The sequence below is a fragment of the Merops nubicus genome, unplaced genomic scaffold (genome assembly GCF_000691845.1).
Source record: "Merops nubicus isolate BGI_N331 unplaced genomic scaffold, ASM69184v1 scaffold7320, whole genome shotgun sequence".
Taxonomy (NCBI): domain Eukaryota; kingdom Metazoa; phylum Chordata; class Aves; order Coraciiformes; family Meropidae; genus Merops; species Merops nubicus.
The window spans coordinates 94,381-117,060 of NW_008582104.1; the positions used below are offsets into that span (position 1 = coordinate 94,381).

Consider the following 22,680-nt stretch of genomic DNA (forward strand, 5'->3'; position numbering starts at 1 on the left):
AAGGAATTTTAGTTTGTGTGCGTTGGTGTGAGCTTGCATGTGTGCATTTCAAACCTGTGCTAAAGTATTTGAATGAATAGTGTCATTTCTGCAGGCCTGTGCACCTTGTAGCAACCACTCAAGTGCTCCTGCTCAAGCCCTCAAGTCACTAAAAGCAACAGAATACTCAAAATTTTTGATAAGCCCCTTTTATATTAGTTGCTCAAGATGGTTTTGTGCATGTAAAGGTATATGTATATGCTTTGTTTACTTTTCTTCTTCCTTTTTAATTTTTTCTATTTTTGTTATATTTTGTTTTAATCTTAGTGACATGATGAATGGTGAACGAGAGAATCACAGAATGACTGAGGTAGGAATGGACCTCCAGGGGTCATTTGATCAACCTTCTCTCTTCAGCCTAGAGCCAGTTGCCCAGGACTGTGTCCAGATAGCTTCTAAATATCTGCAAGGACAGAGACTCCACAACCTTCTCAGTTAATCTGTGCCAGCGCTTGCTCACCCTTGACAGTAAAAGAGTGTTTCCTAGTGTTCAGAGGGAACCTCCTGTGTGTCAGTTTGTGTCCATTGCCTCTGGTCCTGTGCCTGGGCACCACTGAGAAGAGCTGGGCCCAATCTTCTTTGCAACTCCCCTTCAGGTATTTGCACATACCGATAAGATCCCTCTTGAGCCTTCTCTAGGATGAACAGTCCCAGCTCTCTCAGTCTTCAGTCCCTTAGTCATATTTGTGGCCATTTTCTAGACTCTCTCCAGTATGTCCATATCTCTCTTGTACTGGGGAGCCCAGAACTGGACACAGGTGTGGCCTCAGCAGGGCTGAGTAGAGGGCAAGGATCACCTCCTTTGACTTGACTTGCTGGCAATGTTTTGTCTAATGCAGCCCAGAATACCATTAACCTTCTTTGTTGTGAGAACACATCACTTGGCTCTTGTCCTTCTTGGTGTCTACCAGGACTCCCAGTGCCTCTGCTGCCAAGCTGCTTTCCAGCTGGGTGGCACTGAGCATATATTGGTTCCTGGGACTGTTCCTTCCCAGGTGCAGGACTTTGTATTTTTCTTTGAACTTCACAAGATTCCTGTTGGCCCATTTCTACAGTCTGTCAAGGTCCCTCTGGGTGCATCATGACCCCCTGGCATATCAGTCGCTCCTCCCAGTTTGGTGTCAGCAAACTTTTGGTGGCACACACTGCCTCAGATACAGATTGTTAATGAAGATGTTAAGTGGGACTGGACCCTGTTTTGGCCCCTGGTGTACACTGTCACTGGCCTCCAAATACACTTCAGACCACCGATCGTTACCTCCTGGGCCTGGCCCTTCAGCCACATTTCAATCCACCCTATTGTCTGCTTATCCAGTCCATACACCAATAGCTTCTCTAGGAGGATCTTACTAGACACAGCATCCAAGGCCTTAGTGAAGTTCATGTAGACAATATCCACTGCTGTCTCCCCCTTTACCAGGCAAATCTCTTCATTCTAGAAGTTTATCAAGTTGATCAGGCATGACTTCCCCCCAGTGAAATCAGACATGCTGACCACTCATGATGATTTTCTTGTCCTTAACGTGCCTGGAAATGGTTTCCAAGCTGCTCCATCACCTTGCCAGGGACTGAAGAGTAGTTCCATGGGTTCTACTTCTTGTCCTTGAACATTTACTTTCCTCCAATCTTCATACACTTCTCCTATTTGCTATGCTCAACCAAAGATTATTGATAGTGTCCTTGAAATGACATCTGTCAGCTCCCTCAGCACTTGTGGATGTATCCCTTAAGGGCCCATGGACTTACGCTGGCCCAGTTTGCTTCAGTATTCCCTGACGAGATCGTCTTCCACCAAGGGTGCACCTTCCTCGCCCCAGTCCTTCTCCCTTGTCTCTAGGACCTGGGATTCCTGAAGGTTGATCTTTGTAGTAAAGACTGAGGCAAAGGTGGCACTCAGTAAGTACCTCAGCCTTTTCCATGTTCTGTGTACTCAGGTCCCCTGTCTCTTTGAGCAAAGGGCCCACATTTTCCCTAGACATCTTTCTGTCACCTGTGTACATACAGAAGCCATTCTTGTTGTCTTTGATGTCTTTGGTCAGATTCAATTCTGTCTGGGCTTTAGCTTTCCTAACTTTGTCCCCACATGCTCAGACAGGGTTTCTGTATTCCTCCCAGTTTACCCATCCTTGCTTCCACCCTCTGTATGCTTTCTTTTTTAGTTTGAGTTTGCTTGACTTTTTGTTCATTGGGATGGAACTCTCTGGAGCTTGGAGGAGGTGATCCTTGAATATTATGCAGCTCTCTTAGGCCTCTTTTACCTCCATGGCCTTACTCCTTATCTTTCAAGTAGATCTTTAAGGACGCCAGTCTGTTCTCAAGTGTGAGCTTGCTTTTCACCCTTCTCCCTGCTCTTATGCTCCTGAACTCCACTATCTCAGGCTTACTGCAGCCAAGGCTGCCTTTGACCTCCACATCCCCAACAAGCCTCCCCTTTGCTGGTGAGTAGGAGGTCTGGTAGAGCACCTTTCCTCACTGACTCCTCTATCCCTTGGAAGAATAAGTTGCTGTCAATGGACTCCAGGAACATCCTGTTTTGCTTATGTCCTGCTGTGTTTCCCAACCAGGAAGTATCGGGGTGGTGGAAGTCCTCCATGACAAGAAGGGCCTGTGAATATGATGTTGCACCTATCTGTCTGTAGAGGGCCTGATTCACTTGTTCTTCCTGGTCAGATAGCCTAGAGCAGACACCTACTATAAAGTCACCTTGAGCTGTCCTCTCTTTAATCCTAACCCATAAACTCTCAGCTACCTCCTCATCCATTCCCAGGCACAGCTCCATGCACTCCAGCTGCATTCTTACATAAAGGGTAGCTTCCCCTCTCATCTTCCCTGCCCGTCCTTCCTAAAGAGCCTGTACGCCTCCACTGCAACACTCCAGTCACAGGACCCATCCGACTGTGATTCTTCTCACACCCTTTCCCCTCATCAACAGGTTTTGTTATTGTTTTGCAGACAAGAACAAAGTAAGAAGCAATGCATAAATGAAACTAATGTAAGCATTTGCTATTGTTTCCCATGTTACTAAACTATATGGAAGTCTGCCTCTGAATAGCTGTGCCATTTTTTAATGCTCTGTTCACATCCTTCAAGCTGTGGGCAACAAAAATCACTTTCCTAAAGATTACAGGCACGCATTACTGACTGGAAAGGCTAGTCCTGAAAAGATACTGCTGGGTGACTCATAAGTCATGTTATGTAGGACATGAGAAGAAGATATTAAACATGAAGGCCTCTTAGTTCAATTAAGTACAGCCATTTCTCACTTATTATATAGGATTTGTCAGGCTGGAGCACAAAATTGGTTCAATGACCACATATAAAATACTATGTAATACATGAGAAATAAGTTCTCATGAGTAGCCAGACCTGTCAAAGCTGTTATGGCTTGTTATATCAAAGACAGGTAATGGCTTAAGAATAGCAGGGAGGCATGCCTGGTAAGGTAAGAAAAGCAGCCTGGGTCTGTAGCAAAGCCCAGACACAGATCCCCTATTTGCAGCCACCCTCCCCTTAAATTGCTGGCAAGAATAGTGGATGGGAGCATCCCTGCAGTGGTGCCAGCCAGATACCTCTCCAAAACAGGTGACAAATGTTGAAACTGGAACAACAGGCCACTTTCAACAGTTTGCTGCCAAGCAAATTCTCTAAGGAGCTACTGAAGTTGTGACCTAATTAACCACATCTTTTCACCCTGCCTTCCCTCCTGTACAACTGGGAATTGGAGATAGAAAGGTCGTATTTCACCACTTGTCTCTGAGGCATCCTATCCACCCGTACACCCTCCTGGCTGCCAACCGTGCAGCGTGGAGCCAGGAAGGGAGCAGAAGTGGCAGCAAGGTCAGACACATTGCATGACAGAAGACACTGGTCTTCCCAAGAGAGAAGGAAGACAGACTTACCTTTCCCAATTTACTCTTCATCCATCTGTCATACCTTCAAAAGGCAACTGCACCAATACGCCTCACAAACAGGCACAAGCTTTGCTTTGTTCTACAGCTCTGTACTGTGATATACTGGCAATTTGTTGATCACAGCATGTAATTCTGCTCTGAGTCTGTAGTTTAACACTTTGCCTCCTTGACTATTCAATTCAATCCCAATTGCCTTAGCCCTACTCAAGTGGCCATGATTCTTCTATTCACCATCAGCTTCTCATTTTTTCTTGTTCTCATGACCTTGCAAACAAATCAGGCCACAGTGCCTCCAAAGAAAATAAAATCCTTGAGCCTGAGTTCATTTTCTGCCCTTTATTTGTTTTATGCTATGAAAAATGGACAAGTTTCAGCACAGAAGAGAAAGGGTTAACAAAGTACCGAGGATTATTTTTTCAAAGTAATTAGGCTGAGTGATAAGCTATATGCATTCAGACGTGGAGGATCTGCTTAGACATATATTAATGTGCATTTGTCTAAGTTGCTTACAAGCAACTAATCAGGCACACAGAGTTAGATACTGCAGTTAATTTCAGAAAATAAAAGCATTCAGGGCATTCTCTCTTCCTCCTCTCCATGCCCTGTTAAAAGCCCTGTATTAGTTACAGCCTATGATTCATGTTTACCCAGAATGTAAAAATGACCCCATCCAAAAATGCCACTAATTCACAAGATAGAAATCTTTGAACAAGACACAAGAATTATCTATTATTCAGAGTTCTGACCATTTTCCATCACCCAGCAGCCTAGCAATATGCCATCCAGCTGGTTTTCATTAGTATGCTTGACTGACTGATAACCCACCTCTCCAAGATGCACACTTGTTTTTGTGTGCCCCAATTTGTTGCAATGCCTAATAGTATCTAGAAGAAAATGCACTTTAAATCTGCTGCCATCAGAAACATTATCCATGTATGCAGTATGTTATCTTTTTTAAACCACATGGAGTCCAATTTAATATGTTTGCATAATCATTTCATCATACATAACTCATTTATATGGTATGAGGATAGTAAACAGTCAGCACCTACCTTCCGAGGGCCTGTGTTCTTCAGCTCAAAGACATCCATAGTGTAGTTCACTCTGCGACCATAGTGGTCAAACTGAACATTTCCTGTCAATCCTTGTATCCGAACCTACAATTAAAGGAAGAAAAAACTTCATGAAGGTCCAGCCTTATATTATTTATTCCAAATGTCACAGAGAAGTGAAAGTCATGCTATGTCCTCAGATTACCGTAACAACACTAATCTAGAATAGGTAGGCATTATAAAGCAAAAAAAGTTGGCTACTTTTCCTTTATTTTATTTTGTCCTGTCAAACCATGCTCAAAACAGGCTTAGATATGCCGGTATATAGCCACTAACAAAGACACACAATGGACTTCCTTTTTTTTTCATGCTGTGCAGCTCAACACTTTCCAGCTGCAGGTCCTAAAGAGATGTACAATTTTTACTATTCTCATCACTCCTGCAGAGTATTTTGGATCACTTGAAACAAACCTAAAGGGTGTTTGGCCTGAACTCATATATCTTTCTAGCTTACACTCTGGCGGATTAGATGTATAAATTGAGTACATATTGCTCATCAAGGTAAACTTGACAACAACCTTGGCCCCAGCAAAGCAATTTACTGCCACAGAAGATGGGTGACATGCACAGGGGTTGTTTCCAAAGCCTAAGAGTGGAGAAGGACAGATGTAAAGCCATAAGATTGGCTGTGGAAGTTTTTCACCACCTCTGTCTTAGCTGAAACTAGAAGTCTTTTTTTTTTTCTCTTTCAGTGCTTTACTGCCTCTCCAAAGGATACCCAGACTGGTCCTCAACCCAAAGAAGCCATGGCATATTGCTGCTGGGTTTCACTGTATCAGGATCTGGCCATGCAAACCTCTTGGCCAGATTTGAAGGCTCATGCTGTCTGCTCTAACACAGAAGCCTGACTTCACGCTTCTCACGATTGTTACAGATCTGTGCTTCTGGATGGAGTACGTGAAGCATACAAAATGCTTTATTTCTAACCCTAAGCGTCAGGATGTGGATTTAAACCACTTACTCCTTCCCTCTGTCCATTTCTATCTCTGCTGATTTTTCTCCAGGACTGAAACCTTTGGCTTCCAGGCACAGAGCTGCCAGCTCTGTCAGCAGTCACTTCTCCTCAGTAGCTTCTCCTGAGTGGATCCTGCTCATTTGCAATGATTTAAATTCTACTGCAGGATTTTTATTTTCCTACTGTCCCATTCAAAGGAAAGGCTAAATCATCTTGACAGAGATCTGGAACTTTCTAGGCATCTATATTCATCAGGAATTCAAAATGCTGACATAAGAGAACAATGGCTCTTGGTTATTTCTTCTTAAAGAAAAAAATACTACCTATGTGATTTCCCTCGGAAAAAGCTACGTTTATTCAAGATGACAGAAACATGTTTTAAAGGTTATATTATATAGCTTTACCTTTTTCCTTAACATCTCTACACCTTACAATATCCTTACAATAATTATACACCCTGATTATATGCAAAAGTAACAGATGAGCTCAACAGTTCAGTGGAGGCAATCCCAACTATCTTAACAGAACTAATAGTACTTTCAAATAGCAGCAGTTCCCCTCTGCTTTCATTCCAAGTTATGAACCAAAACAACCACAACAGCCACAAGTGTTTCCATATGGCAACTGAAAAATAAATTTCTCTCACATTACTACCCTTGTATATAATAGCTTCCAAATTATATAGTTCCAAACCAACTAGCATCTAATATTAATGAAGATGACTGGAATAAAGCCTACTCTTACCTGTTTTAATGTCCTCTCCATATCAATTCCTTGACCCCATGGGGCTGCAGGGTTAGCAAGACAATCACCAGCATTTCCTCTCCTTGAAATATCGATTTTCTGTCTTCTAAGATTACGGAAAGTTTCAGCCATCACAAGTACTCCATCATATGTTAATGCAGATGTATACTAAATAGATGGACAAACACACCACTTTAGAGTTGGCATGTCTTAACAAAAATCAGCTGTCTCAGATATTTTGAGTTTAATTATTAATTATGCAGCAGTTTCTAAACCTTCATTTAGATAAAAAACAAAGAGCAGTTTTGTGTAAGGAAGAACTGCAGGACTGAGATGAGTACACTTCAGTAGCTCCAGCTTTACAACTATATCTCTTAAGGACAGAGAAATCTGCCTCTGAAGAATCAATAAAAGAAACAAATGAAACTGGAGATATTCAAGTCTTTTTTTTTTTTTTTCCAGCTGTCTTATACATTAGGAAATAACCCCACCCACTCAACTTACTCAAAAAAACCGAAAGAAACAGCAACTCACTGGGAAAACACAACTGAAAAAATGCACACCTGTTGAGCAGACACCCAGGCTACCAGAATTGTGAAGAATGACCAAGGATACGTTCTTCCTTTTAGGAAAGCCTATGTTGGCTCTCTGAATGACACAGGGCACTGAACAGTCTGTGTTTCCCCACTAACTGCATTAACTGCTTTAGGCTGAGAGCATGCCAAATGAAATGAAATGTGTAGAGCAAGCCTTCAAGAGATGTTAGCTGGAAGCCACAGCAAAAAAGGGCATGTTCTCAGTATGGTCCTCTGATGAACACACTACACTAGGGCTGCTTTGATATGCCCTGTAACTACCAAAATTTAAATTCACTTACTCAAATCTGATTTCCTTCGTTTGTCTTTCATATTATAAGCAATTTGGGACACAATTTATCTATATAATCTCAAATTTTCACTTCTGATAGGTGAATTATGTGCAATCAATACTAAACATGCTAAATTCTCATATGGAGGCAGTACAATCCTGTTCATGTGGCAGGAGCCCTATAGGCTAATTTGTTCCTGTCACCAGTTCTTGGGGATGTCTGCACTCCATAGCCCACAGCATCCTTGGTTATCTTTTTTTTTCATCCAGAACATAAATTTCTTGAATATTCACTGAATTGTGTAGCTACGCTTTGTATTATACACATTGATACCTTCTCTAGACTTTGCTGACCTACCATTCTCCCAGCCAAAGGAGGGCTGATTGCTTATCTTTGCACAGAGCCCACCACAAAGGATCCCAGTTTCAACTAGGTCTGACATGTATTAGTACAGATAATAACAGAACTATTTTCATGAAGTTACATTTATAGCTATGATGTGGTTTACCTGCCAAGAAAACTATAGGTGAGAGAAATATTTTTATTATCCATCTGTGAGAGATTAGAATAGAGGAATACTGGGATGTAATTTCTCTGTACATTTGTGCCTGAAAGTGCTTACTACAACAGGTTTTTTCAGAGGAAACTTCAAATGAAAATTTAAGGGTAATAAACAAGTTGTGATATCTCAGATACAGAATTCAGCTGTTGGGAAAGCTCTGCACTCTAAGTGAATCTAGATAATCAGACTAATTAATGTAAAATTGGTCGAAATGAAGTTGTCAGTTAAGCATTTGACCTTTAATTTCTGACAGTAAAGGGGTAAAGCTGGAGAATAAGTGACAAAGGACATTCAAGTACATCAGTGAAATGTGTTGCAGTTTGTGTTTCTATCGGACAATCATAAGAATAGGCATAATTAGTTGCCAGTAATAGTAAGATAACTGCCTCCTCATCTGCCTAAATATTAAGGTCTTCATTCATGTATTCAACAATGTTAATCAGAAATTAGAACACTTGTGTGATAACTTTTCTAGTGCTTTAGATCAGCCAGTACCTTTGGTGGGGTCTCGGATCCTGGGTATTCTCTCTGGTCCAGCTTCTTCCAGCGCTGCATCAGCTTAGCTACCATTGGGGTACTGAAATCTACCAGCTGAAATCCAGTCACATTGGCTCCTCCATGCATAAATCTCTCCAGAGAAATATCTTTGAATCCCTAGAAAACAGATTAAAGATTTTGTTTGTCCTCATACACCACTGTGGGTACAATCTGTTCTAGATCAGCAAGGCAGCACAACAAATGTACAGCAGCAGGCTTCCACTGGAAGCCAGGGTAACGTCGAACCTTTGTTGGTAATTTCCATTTGTGTAATAAGGAATGAAACAAAACCAATAAATAAAATTCCCACATTATTGCTAGGGTGGTCTTGACAGCTAAGCAACACATTGCTGGGAATGGCAGACAGCTTCAGAAGAAATGCCTTTGGCGAATCAACCGAAAAGTGCCTGTGGAATATTAAAGCCTTAACACAATTTCCATCAGAGCTGGCAGATTTGAGCTCTGTACTAGTTCTTTAACCAATATATCCTTGTTTCTTTCCATATTTGCGAAATGAACAACACTGTCCTAAAAATACATTTATTCCAGGATTCGCTGTTTAGGCCGAAGGTGTCTGAGATAATGAGAAAATATAATAGACATAAGAAGGTAGAGACAGTGCATGAGAATCTCACTGTTGGTGCAAGGATAACATAACATCAGAAATGCACTTTTGTGGAATAGGATGGTGGTAGCTCTCAGATCTGCTATATATTGAAAGCCTAAAGTGACCCCCAACATTGAAAGAAAAACTGCAGCATATGTACTTCCTGACTTACTGGTTTCTCATGCTAATCTGTTCAGCATGTATAAAGATAAATTCTTTAGGAAAATTTGCCTTTAGAGACATAACTGAACTTCAAGAAAATGCATAATGCAAACTGCTAAAGCAAGGTAAGAATAAAGCATAAATCATTCTGCTCCTTTCCTAGCTGTTACATTTAATGCTAGCTCAAAGGTATCAGTTTTATTTTCTTAGATTCCTCTGATTTGCATTTATCATTGGAAACAGAAGTGTAATTATCACACAACTTAAAAGAGAAAGATTCAAGAAAAAAAACCAAAAACAACAACAAAAAAAAAAAACACCCCAAACAATTGTGGGATAATGATCCAATATCCCAAGGAAAAAAAGCTGTTAAGGATAGAGCTTTGATTCATGCCTTGACATTAAATATAAAAGATGACTTCTTAGGAAGTCATATTACCCACATTATTGAGTAGCCAGTAGATAGCAACGTGTGCCCCTGATGAAGCAGATGACTAGATGTGCCTGTCTCCGCTGTGTATTTGACTACAAGTTCACTGAAATATCCAGTTCCTTGTTTACAGCAACTGTTTTGTAATGGAAAAGTTACTTGGGGAACTATAAATTTGTACTGCTGAAAATCTGATTTGTAAGACCTAAGAGAATAGACATTTAAAATGACTGAGGCCTTAAAAATAATCTGAAGTGATCTTAAGTTAAGATACAAGTACAGCAAAGCACAATAAAACATTTCACGTCAACTAAAATTCCTTGAGGAAGAGTAAAAAGAAAACAATTTAAAGTATACATTATATTGTCCTACATTCGCTATGCTTGGCCAGGCAGGTATTTTGGCTTAAAGAATGGGTTATTTTAATAATAAAATATTGTATGTTTTCTTTCTTTGCCCTCTTCTGAACATTATCTGTGTGATTGTGCAGTTTAGACTTAGAGTAAAAATACTGAACTGGTAATTTGATTAGAAATAACTGATCTTACAGCAAAATGAATGATCCCTGGAAAATGTAGAAAAGTTACCTCAAGAATTGTTCTTTTAATGATATTAAAAAGATGAGTCAAAAATCGTAGTGTAGCTCTGTAAATACTAATTCAGCCACAAGATGCACTTAGCAGTCCTTTATGCTACACTGATTTTGATAAAATTTAAGAGGGTAACACTGTGCCCTTCTTGTCTAGATGGCTATAACAACAAAGCCAAGTTCTTTTACACACCATAAAGAATGTATTATGCACAATCACATACTAGTGACAAATGACAAATGTTGTGTGAAGTGCTATAACTTCAAAGTAAAACTGTTTCACTTACCGAGCAAGGGTATAATTCTAGAAAAGTATCTTACCAGGTTGGCAACAATATAATGATATCCTTTAACATGCTTTCCCACGCTCACAATCTGTGGGAGAGAAATAAGAAAGAAAAAACAAGTCATATTGTTTTCTCTAGAAAGGTGTTTTCATAGCCAAACAGATATAAATTCTGAAATATACACATCAGTAATATAATGTTGAGAGTCTTTCTCCAATAAGGTACCTATAATTTTCCAGGTGCTTAATCATTGGAAAATGTTAAAATGAAAGTGAGTAAAGTAATGAACTGGTAATCCAAGTGTCTTCCTTATGATTGAAAATTTTACTACAGTATACTGTTTTATCTGATAGAGCAATTATCTATGGGACACAAATTCAGAAGGAGAAAGTCACACATTAGCTAGAAAGTCTACCCACTGATGCACCTTTTCATTTTAAGTAAGTGCAGAATTTATGAATCAAACTGGTTTTTCATCTCCTGGGATCAAAGCTGTTTTCCCTTGAAGTGATCAAGCACTATGAGTGTCATTCAGCTCTTAGTAATACGTGAAAGACTTTAGGAAAAGGCAGCAGTGAGGAAGAGCAAGAACGGACAGCGAAGCTGCCCTTGAGTGTTTAACCAAAATGTGACAGCAAGTGCTGCAAAAAGGGAATAATCGTGACATGCAGCCACTACAGTCTTGCTATGGCAACAACAACAGGGATTAGACAAAAACAATGTCAATCAGCACCTTGTACCAAAATTATTTTGATTTCTATGATGGAATGCCTCTTATTATGAGGGTATAGAGGGCACTCTCAGCAAGCTTGCAGACAGCATCAAATTAGGTGGGTATGTTGATCTGCTTGAATATAGGGAGGCTCTATAGAGGGATCTGGATAAGCTCCAGAGAGGGATTTGAACAGGTTGGCTCTATAGGCCAAGGCCCATGGTATGAGCTTCAACAAGGCCAAGTGCTGTGTCATGCACATGGGTCAGAACAATCCCAGGCATTGCTACAGGCTTGGGGAAGAGTGGCTGGAAAGTTGCCCAGCTGAAAAGGACCAGGGGGTGTTGGCTGACAGCTGGCTGAACATGAACCAGCACTGTGTCCATGTGGCCAAGAAGGCCAATGGCATCCTGGTTTATATCAGAAATAGTTTGTCCAGCAGGACTAGGGAAGTGATTGTCGCCCTGTCCGTGGTACTGGTGAGGGCACGCCTTGAGTACTGTTTTGGGCCCCTCACTCCAAGAAAGACTATACGGTGCTGGAGAGTGTCCAAAGAAGGGCAGCGAAGGTGGTGATGGGCCTAGAGAACAAGTCTTATGAGAAGCAGCAGAGGGAACTGCAGGTGTTTACCCTGAAGAAAAGGAGGCTGAGGGGAGACCTTATTGCTCTCTATAACTACCTGAAAAGAGGCTGTACTGCAGTGGAGGTCAGTCTGTTCTCTCATGTAGACAAGAGGAAATGGCCTTAAGTTGTGCCAGGTGAAGTTTAGATAGGATATTAGGAAAAACTGGTGAGCTGGTAGTGCTGAGCTAATGGTTGGATTTGATGATCTTGAAGATCTCTTCCAAACGGGATGATTCTATGATGATATGATTCTATTTAATGTGATGAAAATCAAAAATGAGAGACAATTTTGTCAGTAGAAAATGGTGTTTAATTTCATTGCAAGTAAAGATGTTTTTACTAAGGAAAATAAGAGTAATACTTGTGACTATCACCTTGCATTTAATACTAGTAAAGAGACTTTTTAACTCTTATTTCCAATGGTTTACCACTCATTTAGAAAAAGTCTGCTTGCAGCCCAAATATGTGTTTGTTTGGGATTTTTTTTCTCCTCATTTATTCATCTCCACAGAGCATTTTAGCTTCCTCCCACATAAATAAGACACAGACAGAAGTTTTCCATGTAGTGCAGATTATTCAAAACCTAATGGGGAACTTATGTATCGGTCTCCTCTCCTGCTTTGAAATGTTAGCTTTAGGCCCTGTCCTGAAGAATTATCAACCTCTTATCTTTATAGATCACACCTCATGATCAAAAGACAGAACAAACATTCACTAAGTCCTTGCAACGCCTTCTTCTAGTGCAGGAAAATATAACTAATACCACAGTTTGGAGATAAGAGACAAATCACTGAAGGACTAAGTAATTTGGCCAAAGACACTCAAGGATCCAGGATTTAAATTTGGATTAAGACTTGGAAATGCTTGATTCCCAGCTCTGTTGTTCAAAAAAGTCAATTTGCTTCTATAGCAGAGAGGAAGGGAAAATCGAAGGGTTGTGGCACAGGCATTTTGTCAGGTTTGTTTTGATTGCATTATTTTAAAGTAATAAAATAAATAAGCAATTTGTCTATTATTCTGTTGTTGTTGTTGTTTCCTAACTTGTATTTCATATTTATAGTCTGTAGCTAAAATGATCATATTTAAAAAGCAAAACAAAAACTAAAGAGAAAAATCAATCCAAACCACCAGTCAAAGGCACCACCCCTCAAACCATGACCAGATTGTTGCCCTTTGTATAAATGAATTGCTTGTTTTGAACTCAGTTAAACTCTTATTAAGATGAGTGTTTAAATACCATTGCTACCATCTTATAAGGGAGTGGCAGAAAGTAAGAGGGAGAAATGACACTTCTTCCCTATCACTAACTGAACACATATAAGTAGGGTGAATCGTATTTTTTTTGCACTGAGTAAAAAGGTTCAAATCCCCTCTGGTTCAGTAGCTTTAATAGGGATGTGATCCCTGACACCAACAATGATTTTACATCTGTAGTCCTTCACCAATATATGGTAATGAAATTATATTTGCCTCTCCATTACAGGGAAACAGATGGAGAATAAAAGTTCACATTTTAAAATAACTACAGTATCACAGTTTGAATGTAAGTGGACTGATACAATTTAGGATATATGTGACATGATAACTGTCTACAAGAACCTCAGCTTCTGCAGCTCCCTTTGAGGTCTTGGAAGTTGATGTAGCTTTAGCAATTAGCACCTGTAGTGATTGGTTATGTGGTTTGGCTTCATAACACAAATTGTGACAATCATCGCAATTTTTCAGTCACATAAAACAAGCAGATGATCAACCTGTAAACACTGACGTATGTCAGATACAGGCCCACAGCTGTCACAATCAAAGTGAGGAAATACTGCAAACAATTAACCCGTGCTTGTTCCTAGCAAATGCGTGTAGGTACCGCTGCAGAATTCCTGCATTTGTTGTGAACAATACCGAATAATTTAATAAAAAAAAAAAAGACATTTTTGCAGTGTGTTCTCTCAGAAACTGTCTCGTAGGGTGAGTGATAAAGGCATGTATTTATATATCATCTCATTGTCTTAACTTCCTTTACAGTCAGTGGAAAGAACAGACTACTTTAAAGAAGTGATTCATCTTATCCCAAAGCAGGTGTCCAAAATTAATTAGACAGCTTGCACCCTGAAGCTTCATATTTTTCTGTGCTGACTAGAAAAAGAGTTGATGATGATTAGTGATGATGCAGACATCTACATTTTATATCCCTAATGTTAACTGAGCCAAATTTCACCCTAAGAATGTTGATCATGCAGGTAGAGAAGAGAAATGCTATATGGCTTTTATTTCCAACCAACACCGGATACAATTCTGATTTTGAATTTGAAAATGTTTATAGTTATTGAGCACACAGAGTTTGCAAACCAGGAACTGCTTATGATTAAAGAAAAATGTGCCTGTTCGTAAAACAGCTTTCTGTAAGCATCTCATACTTCTGAATATTCAACATACATACACAGTCACCTTTTTCTCTTGAACACTCAAAGCTGGAGAATATTATTTATAAAATAGGCTATGAATTCTTACTACCTGAAGAACTGCCTTTCTCTAACCGTGCTTAGGCACTGAGATGAATTGTGGCAATGAACTTAAGTCCTTCATAACAAGAGAAAGAGTTTCTAACAGTTACTCAGCCTGGAATACAAACTCTTAGATTTTTCTTCTCTATTCTTTAACTAGTTAGTAATGACTAGAGCTTTAACAGAGATGAGAACTCAACCATTCTGTACACATAACAGTAGAGATTGCCAAGAACCACAAACTAAACAGAGGAGTGCTCTTGAATGAGGGAAGAATATTTTCCTTTTATAGTACAGTGAAGAAGAGGGTTGTAAAAGATCCAGCAAGTATATTCTGAAAGAAAAACAAGACACATTTTGACAGATGAGACAGTGTTCCAGGAAAACCTTTGCTATAGAAATACATTAAATCTGGGGGCATCTTAAAAATCCAGGTACTTCCTTGTGCACTCCTAAATTCAGACCAAAGGGCCAAGCTCAGTCACAGTCTACAGCAAGGACAGAGTTGCATCAGCTAACATCATCAGCAAGTAGTATACTGGTGGGATAGGATCTGTACAGCGAAAGTGTTGGTGCTAAGCTTCTGGTATCTGTAGCACGCAGGTTTCAGAGTTTTACTTTGGACTATTTCTAACTTGGTCACTAGACTAAACTCACATTACACTTCAGGGCACATGTTGTTTGACATCATCCAAGAGAAAAACAAGTCATATATTTTGAGTCTGCCTTGAATGTAAACCCAGGAATCAGGAGATTCAGTTCAAAAGAGCACATTCCTGACAACAAATGAGATGCTCTGTGTGCCTTTGGGCCCCACTCCCTTAGACAGGCCCAAAGCATCAGTGGAGCAGCGGAAGATTCATGCACAGCACAAGGCTAAGCAGTCAAAACTGTCTTCATTCTGAAAGGAAGGCCCTGAAGAGAAGGCAGTGCTGCCACAGGGACCCCTCCGTGGTGGCTCTACCCAGGCAGCAGGAGGTCTTAACCAGCTCTGGCCAGCTGCAAAGCCTGCGACAGGACCAGGCAACAAAGATGGGCTTTGTTAGTCACATAAGCAGTGATAAACCATGACACTGCTGATATTGCAGGTCAGGGTCACGGAAAGTCAAGGAGGAACCTCTGTAGGTGTAACTGTCCTTTTCACTGCTTCAGGATGCCTTGGTTCAAAACTATCCTAGTGGTGGCAATCTGAGTGAGTGGGATCAGATGCATTCATAGTAAATCTTCACTTACATCTTCTAAACATTTATTTTGGGTCTGTACCACCAATCTGATTTCTCCCTAAACACCACACACAGATATTTGGCATGGCTTTTGTTACAGTGAGAGTTTAAGGTGAGGGTGAACTGATTTGTGACCTCCTGGGAGAAGGATGAGAGCAGAGGAAAGAAGGATGTTGCACTCGTGTTTGTGCATTGATTTGCATGTTTTAATTCAATGACCAAGGTGGCTAGCACCTGGAATTGGAGCTCTTCTATACTCTTATTTGTGAAACTGAAGAAATTATTAAATAATCAGCACTGTTCGGGAAGAAGAATAAGAAAATAACAAATTACCATTAACAGGGACATAAGGAGCCATTCCATGTATTATCCAGTACTCACACTATTAATGAATACTTCATTTCAGTAGATGCAACAGGATAGAATCAAAGAAAGTTAAATATTATGGCCATTAGGCTATCAAGGTTGTTACAGAATCTAATGGAACTTTTTTTTTCCCCCCAAATATCCCTGTGTATGTGAGTGTCCACTGAAAGATGAACCCTGAAAAAAAATAAAACCACCACCAGCCTTAGCCTCTATTCACACTTCTAAATGCATTTATGTGTGAGAAACTAGAAGAACGACAAGACTTCTGGTAATTAACAGCTGCTGATTTACTGTACTGCAGTTAAGAAAATGCCTTATTCTGATTTCACTTATTCCAGTGATAATCAAAAGAAACCAGAATTGTACTAATGACTTTAAAGTATAGTAGAATTATACTACTGATTTTAAAGTATAGTAAAAGTATGGCCAGTGAGATTGAATCCAGCTTAGGCTTTAGACACAACTGAACTTTCTGACTTTATCATACAATACTGTTCTTTCCATTTAGCTGAACAATACTCTGTCCTAGGAAATTCAGAAACTATTCCACTATCAAAAAGAAGAGCTACCAGTGTCTGCTTTGATTATTTTCCTTTTTTTTCCCCCAAGGAGTGCTAAGTTCACTGACTTTAATGAAAACATTTCCAGACTTACATCAGCATTCGAGCAGAGAATCAGGCCACAAGTCATCCTCTGTTCTGTACTACTATGAAATGGATATCACATATAACTCATTTTAAAAGAATGTTTAACTTCTGTAGCATGAAATGTTCCTCATTATAATTTCCAGAAGATGGAGGTCAGTATAGCTGGAGTGAAAAGGACTTATTTTCAGTTAAATCTCTTCAAAGGGTGGTAGCTGTGCACTACCAATGGGACTCTAACAAAGGTTTTCCTCTTTGCTATTGTGTCACAATCCACTGCCTTAAGAAAAAGAAAACCTGCAATAAAAAGAAATCTGTCTAGTATAATATAAAAAGTGTGGAGACTTGCTGAAGACAGAAGATTGAGACCTGACCTGAAATACTATGGCAGACATGGCGATGATATAAACCACAACTGCTATGGGATTTTATATAATATCTGAAGCAAGGAGAAATCTTTCACAAAGCCATAAAAAAGCAATTGAGAAACAAGCTTAATTTTAACAGGTAGTGCTCAGGAAAGGGTACTATTGTTGGGGAAAGGGTGGACAGTTAAAAGACTACAGCCACCACAGCGGATGTTAAAGAAGGCAGCAAACACTGCCGAAGAGGCTGCTCAGGGATCGGCTTTTCTCTGCTGTGGTGCAGTCACAGAATGTGTTTTTATTACTGTGCAGTGCGGGACTATTATTGTGTGCGAAATCCCAGCTGCTTCCCAGAAAACGAGCCTATGCAGAGAGCTCTTCCTGGCTCTGCGGGATGAGGAAGATGCTGGTGGCAGTGCCTGCAGCTGGCTTCCTCAAGAAGAGCTATCAGTTTGCAGTGACATTACTGTAGTGCTTAGAAGCAACTCCGAAGACCTCTAGGGAGAAAACGCATAGAGAGAAAGGAATGATGAAGAAAAGGCACTTTATGAACCTCCTGATCCCCCTGGAACTAGGAAGAGATACAAACTGAGCTGCTACTTTGTCCCTGAAGTAGTGTAAGTCCAACAGTGCTGCTGCTGGCCCAAATTACTGTGTGCTGTGCATGTACCAGATTCTTTGGCTAATGATTTGCTCCTGTGGTTCTGTGTGAGTGGAACTAAACCTGCATTTTGTTCATGCAAACCAAAGAAGTATAGGAAAAAAATGGAGACAGTGACAGCAGAGGCAAGTCCAGGACATTTCTGACTCAAGGGATGAATAAATCCTCATTACAACCAAACTACATGGAAAAGAACACAATCTCTTGATAAATACTTATCTGTGTTGTGCTAGTCATCCCTTGTGCCAATGTGCTGATGTGTTCATGAAAAATGGGAAAGGAGAAGAAAGTGTGGATAAATGATTGAGCTAATATACTCTGTTTAATTCATGTATCTGGTTAATTTCTGCCTCCCTTTAGATATTATGTTATAATTGATTACAGTATTTTTTTTTTAATTTACTACTGTCATTATTATTATCTTAATTAAGACAATGATCTAAATATCATTTGCAAAAATGCCAGTTGTTAGCTTCAGTTAGTAGACACATTGGAAATTAAGATGAGGAAAACCACATTTTTAAAACCAGCAAAATTTACAACTTCATCAATTTAGAGAAATTCAGCAGTCAAACTTTATTTTTTCAGGTTTAGCAATCCTGTAGCAAACATTAAGAGTGCAGGATGTCAGTTTTCTCCACTCACACGTTTATTTACTTTCTTTTTCAGAATAATAATAATCAATCTTGCTGTAACAGCCTGCTCCGTTTTCCCCATCAGCCAGATCTGGTTTTCATTGCTAACACATAATGGTACATTTCAGCTACATATCTCACAGCTCTTTAAGGTTGTGGAAGCTGCAAATCAACTACACATTATAAAAACTGAGTTAGTTAGACAGCTATGAACAGCATCTAAGACACTGTGCAGCTACCTTCCTATCATGGTCGTTAATCAGTATTGAAGCGTTGTTAGCCATTATTAATTAGAGCTTATTGGCTGGTAATTTTTACAAGATAAGATTAATGAAACTAATATTTTGCTGTGTGACAACTTTACATCCATGTTTAATTTTTAATTTTACAAAGTACCGTATACATTCTTTTTATTATTATGTATCTATTCTGCTGTGTACATCGGAGCATTAAATATGTGCCAGATGTTGCATAGCAGTTTTCACCTCTGTTTAAAGGCAAATACAGTCCTGGATTAGCAGTGAGGCTTGATCTTGCTGAGACAGAGCACTGACAGAGCTGAGAAAAGTGGTGCCTGTCTACTGGGAAACATCCTCTATAGTTCTTACAGGCCAGGGAGGGCAGTGAGCAGGGAAAAAAAAGACTGGAATCAGCCTGTCTGTCAGACCAGGAGCTAAACTGATGATCTCTGACAGCAAAACTGATTCACTATGCAAGATTCAAAAGAAAATGCTGTTCACAGTGGACACCTTGGAAGACTTCTAACACACAGAGTGCTGAGCTTTGAACTTTGTCAGATAGAGATAGGTGGGAGAGAATGGAGATGCTACAGTTGGAAAAAGAAAGGAAATCTATTCCCATTCTTGTAGAAATTAGAAGCATTTTTTTCCTAATAGATTCCTGTGTAGGTCCATGTGCATGCGCTTATGCACATATTTGTGTGCACGCATATAGAAACAAACACTGCAAAGGCTACTGAATATGAATCTGAGAAAGAAATTAGGAATAGCAGTATGCTCTTTCAGAAAGAAGTAAACATAAAGGTCCTAGGCAAATGCAAGTATAGTTAGCTTGTGTTTTCCAGTTGCTTTGCTGAGCTTTGCATGAAGGTCATTATAGAGACACAGTTAAACTTAATACCTAGTAAAAATCTGCCCAAGAGGATTATCTGAAATTAGGAATAAGTAGAAGAATATTTAGTAGCAGAGAGTGAGGAACCAAAATACTAGAGAATCATGTTGTCTGGCTTAGCAAAGGATTTTTTTAGATGTGGTCACTTAGAGTAGCACAGAGTTTTATCCTGTGGTCTTCACGTTGGTATTCCTTCTATCTTCTTCTGATGCAAACACATTATGAATTTGCAAGAATCAGTACAAGATGATACATAGTTCACCCCCTCAAAAGGTATTATTATCTCCAAAGCTGCCTATAGAGAGTAGCAAAGAGTGTGCAAAAAGAGTACTGAAAAACAAATGAGTTCATCTGTGTAGATCTGTGCCTTATTTTTTACCATGAGCCAGTCACTCACCCTCAAGGCAAAGAAAGTCAAAAGCTTCTTGGGCTGCATTGCGAGCAGGTGGAGGGACGTGATCCCTCCCTTCTGCTCAGCTCTCATGTGAGGCACACCTGGAGTGCTGTGTCCAGTGCTGGGCTACCCAGTACAAGGGAGATATGGGCATGCTGGAGTGAGTCCGGAGGAGGTCCACGAAGGTTACTGAGGGCTTGAATCATCTGTTGTATGAGAAGCTGAGAGAGCTGGAACTGTTCAGCCTGGAGAAGAAAAGGCTCAAGCAGACCTTGGTGAAATGTATAAATAGTCCATGAAAAAAAATGTAGGGAAGAGGGTTATCTGTCTCTTCCTGGAGGTGAAAAACAATTGGTACCTTATGTGCTCTGCCGTGTTTAATATGTGCTAACAATGAGAATTTTGGCAGAAGAAGACAAGGGACACCATGTCTGTTAACTTCCAACTTCAGTGTTTCATACTTTTGAAAACTTCCTTACATAATTTTAAATGTCCTTTTGATATAGGTTAGCAACAAAAATAAAAAACAATGAAAAGCTAAAAGAAAAGGGCTAAAGTATTTACAGTTAACAAAACAATCCATCATAATCTAAATGATTTTTTCATTACACTTTTCAGCTTCATCATGAAATCTGCTCAGAACATTGAGTTCATTGTGTATTAGAACACATTCCTGAACACTGAAAAAAACTATAAGTAAAAGCTGTGACATGAGCTATAGCTGAGCAAATGACAGTCTGCTTCCCAGTAGTAAGTGTTACTAGTGTCTGAACAAGTAAAAAGAACAAATACAATGGTTGAACAAATAACATGTTTTCACTGAAATCTTCAAAATTATTTTTGGTGTTATTCTGCAAATCTGACCACAATTTCATATTTTTATTATACTTCACTCTTGCTTGCATGTTAGCAAACAAAGAAATAACAAAAGTAATTTCTGATATATATTTACTGAAGGTAAACTGTTCCAAACTAAATCCAACTAAAATTTAGAAGAGAGTGATGTGACATTTCCCTAAATGTGTTTTGCTATATATTTTTAGTTTTCTTTCCAATGGAAATCATATTTGTGTTACTGAGCTGTCTGTGGGTTTGTCTATTGATTTTCCAGCAAAATATATTTTAACACATTCAGCAATTTCAGCCGTATTTGAAAGGAAGATGATGCCTCTAAGACATTGTCCAAGACATCTAGGACTTCTACAGACATTAAGTCTGTACAATCTTTATTAATACTGGCTGCTGGATGGAGAAAAGTGACCCATATGTTTTGCCACCGAAGGGCTAAGAAGCACCCATACATTAGCTCTCCTCTGTGACAGCTACTAGTCAGCACATGGATACTGTCAACTTGCACATATTTCTTGATTAGCCATAGTAAGTACTATTTCTTGCTTGCTCAGTACATTTTTAGGAAGATTTTTATGGTACTGATGATAGCAATGGTCTATGAGAGAAGTAAAGCCCACAAAACCCTTGAGTGTATCAGTCCTCTTCTTACTGTTTTAGTAATCCTAAACTCTGATTCATTCTGCTATATGTAGCTTCCAGATTGCTTCAGATTGTACTGATACAAATTAAGCAGTGAAGAAATACTAATGAAAATAAAGCAAGAATAAAAATAAAAAACCCAAAAATTTTGTTAAATTGGGAAGCCTGACTTGAGGGTTCTTAAGTTCAGCCTAAATAGGTATCTGATATTAACTTTTTTTGGGCTTTCTCAGTAATAAATAAAAACACATTCCTTTTGTAGGTATATTTATTTTGAAATACGAGTTCTGTGTTTCAAATAGAAATTCAGTAAATATATAATAAGATAAAAGTAATGATTTTCTAATTTTGGTAGATACACCCTTAGGTGGATACAATATTAGGTGGATCCTTAGGTTGACTTGGTTTCTGATTTTTGGTGAATAAGCCAGAAATGCAAATGGAGACACTATTTCAGAATGCAGGAAGAAAGATAAAATGAAAAGAAGGAGTAAGAAAAGGAGAAAAACTCCTAGTGAAAAGTGGGAGAAACACATGGGGCTGATTCTTGTTGTGCCATATGCAGTAAATGACTACTTTGGCCTGGACTGTTCAGATACTGTACTGCTTGCTGACAGTATTAGTGGATTAGTTGGTAGGACATGGAAATCACAACATTACAATGTGTTTCAAATATTAATTTCATCTTAAGTAGAAAGTTCTTTGTGTTAAATTCAGGGGAGCACTTTAGAAACACAATTTTGCAAGAAGGAAGCAGGGAATCTTCCAACTGTCTCACTGACTTTCAACCTTCGATTCAAACAGAATATTTCTGTGCTTTTAAAAGACCACCTGCAGAAAGTGTCATGAAAAAAGAGATGTTGATAAACAAGGACATAACAGTCCTTGACAGAAAAAATATGAATCACTAGAAATGCATTCTGCTATATAAGCTACATCTGTCCTACAGAACTGTGGAGATATCATTTTCTCTTTCTGTGTTTTTGTTTTAGCTCCTTTTTTTTCTCTTTTGTCCTGTTAAGCTGGAAAGGTAATGGAAAAAACAGGTAATTTCATGAATGTAGGAAAATGGGCCATTTTCTCTGTTTCTAGTCACACAATATAAAGGAAGGACTATCATAGTTTAATTT

At 39.3% G+C, this 22,680-nt stretch overlaps 1 protein-coding gene across 2 annotated transcripts in view; it reads right to left on the reverse strand.

Annotated features, from left to right (window-relative positions):
* Positions 1 to 22,680, reverse strand: part of GRIA4 (glutamate receptor, ionotropic, AMPA 4) — a 97,134-nt gene that overhangs the window by 69,980 nt on the left and 4,474 nt on the right. For both annotated transcript variants that reach the window (XM_008936537.1, XM_008936529.1), the window contains exons 2-5: positions 10,838 to 10,891; positions 8,687 to 8,845; positions 6,762 to 6,929; positions 5,003 to 5,107 (exon numbers count right to left, since the gene is read on the reverse strand). In XM_008936537.1, the coding sequence (XP_008934785.1) occupies positions 5,003 to 5,107; positions 6,762 to 6,929; positions 8,687 to 8,845; positions 10,838 to 10,891 (486 nt within the window). The remainder of the gene's footprint in view (positions 1 to 5,002; positions 5,108 to 6,761; positions 6,930 to 8,686; positions 8,846 to 10,837; positions 10,892 to 22,680) is intronic.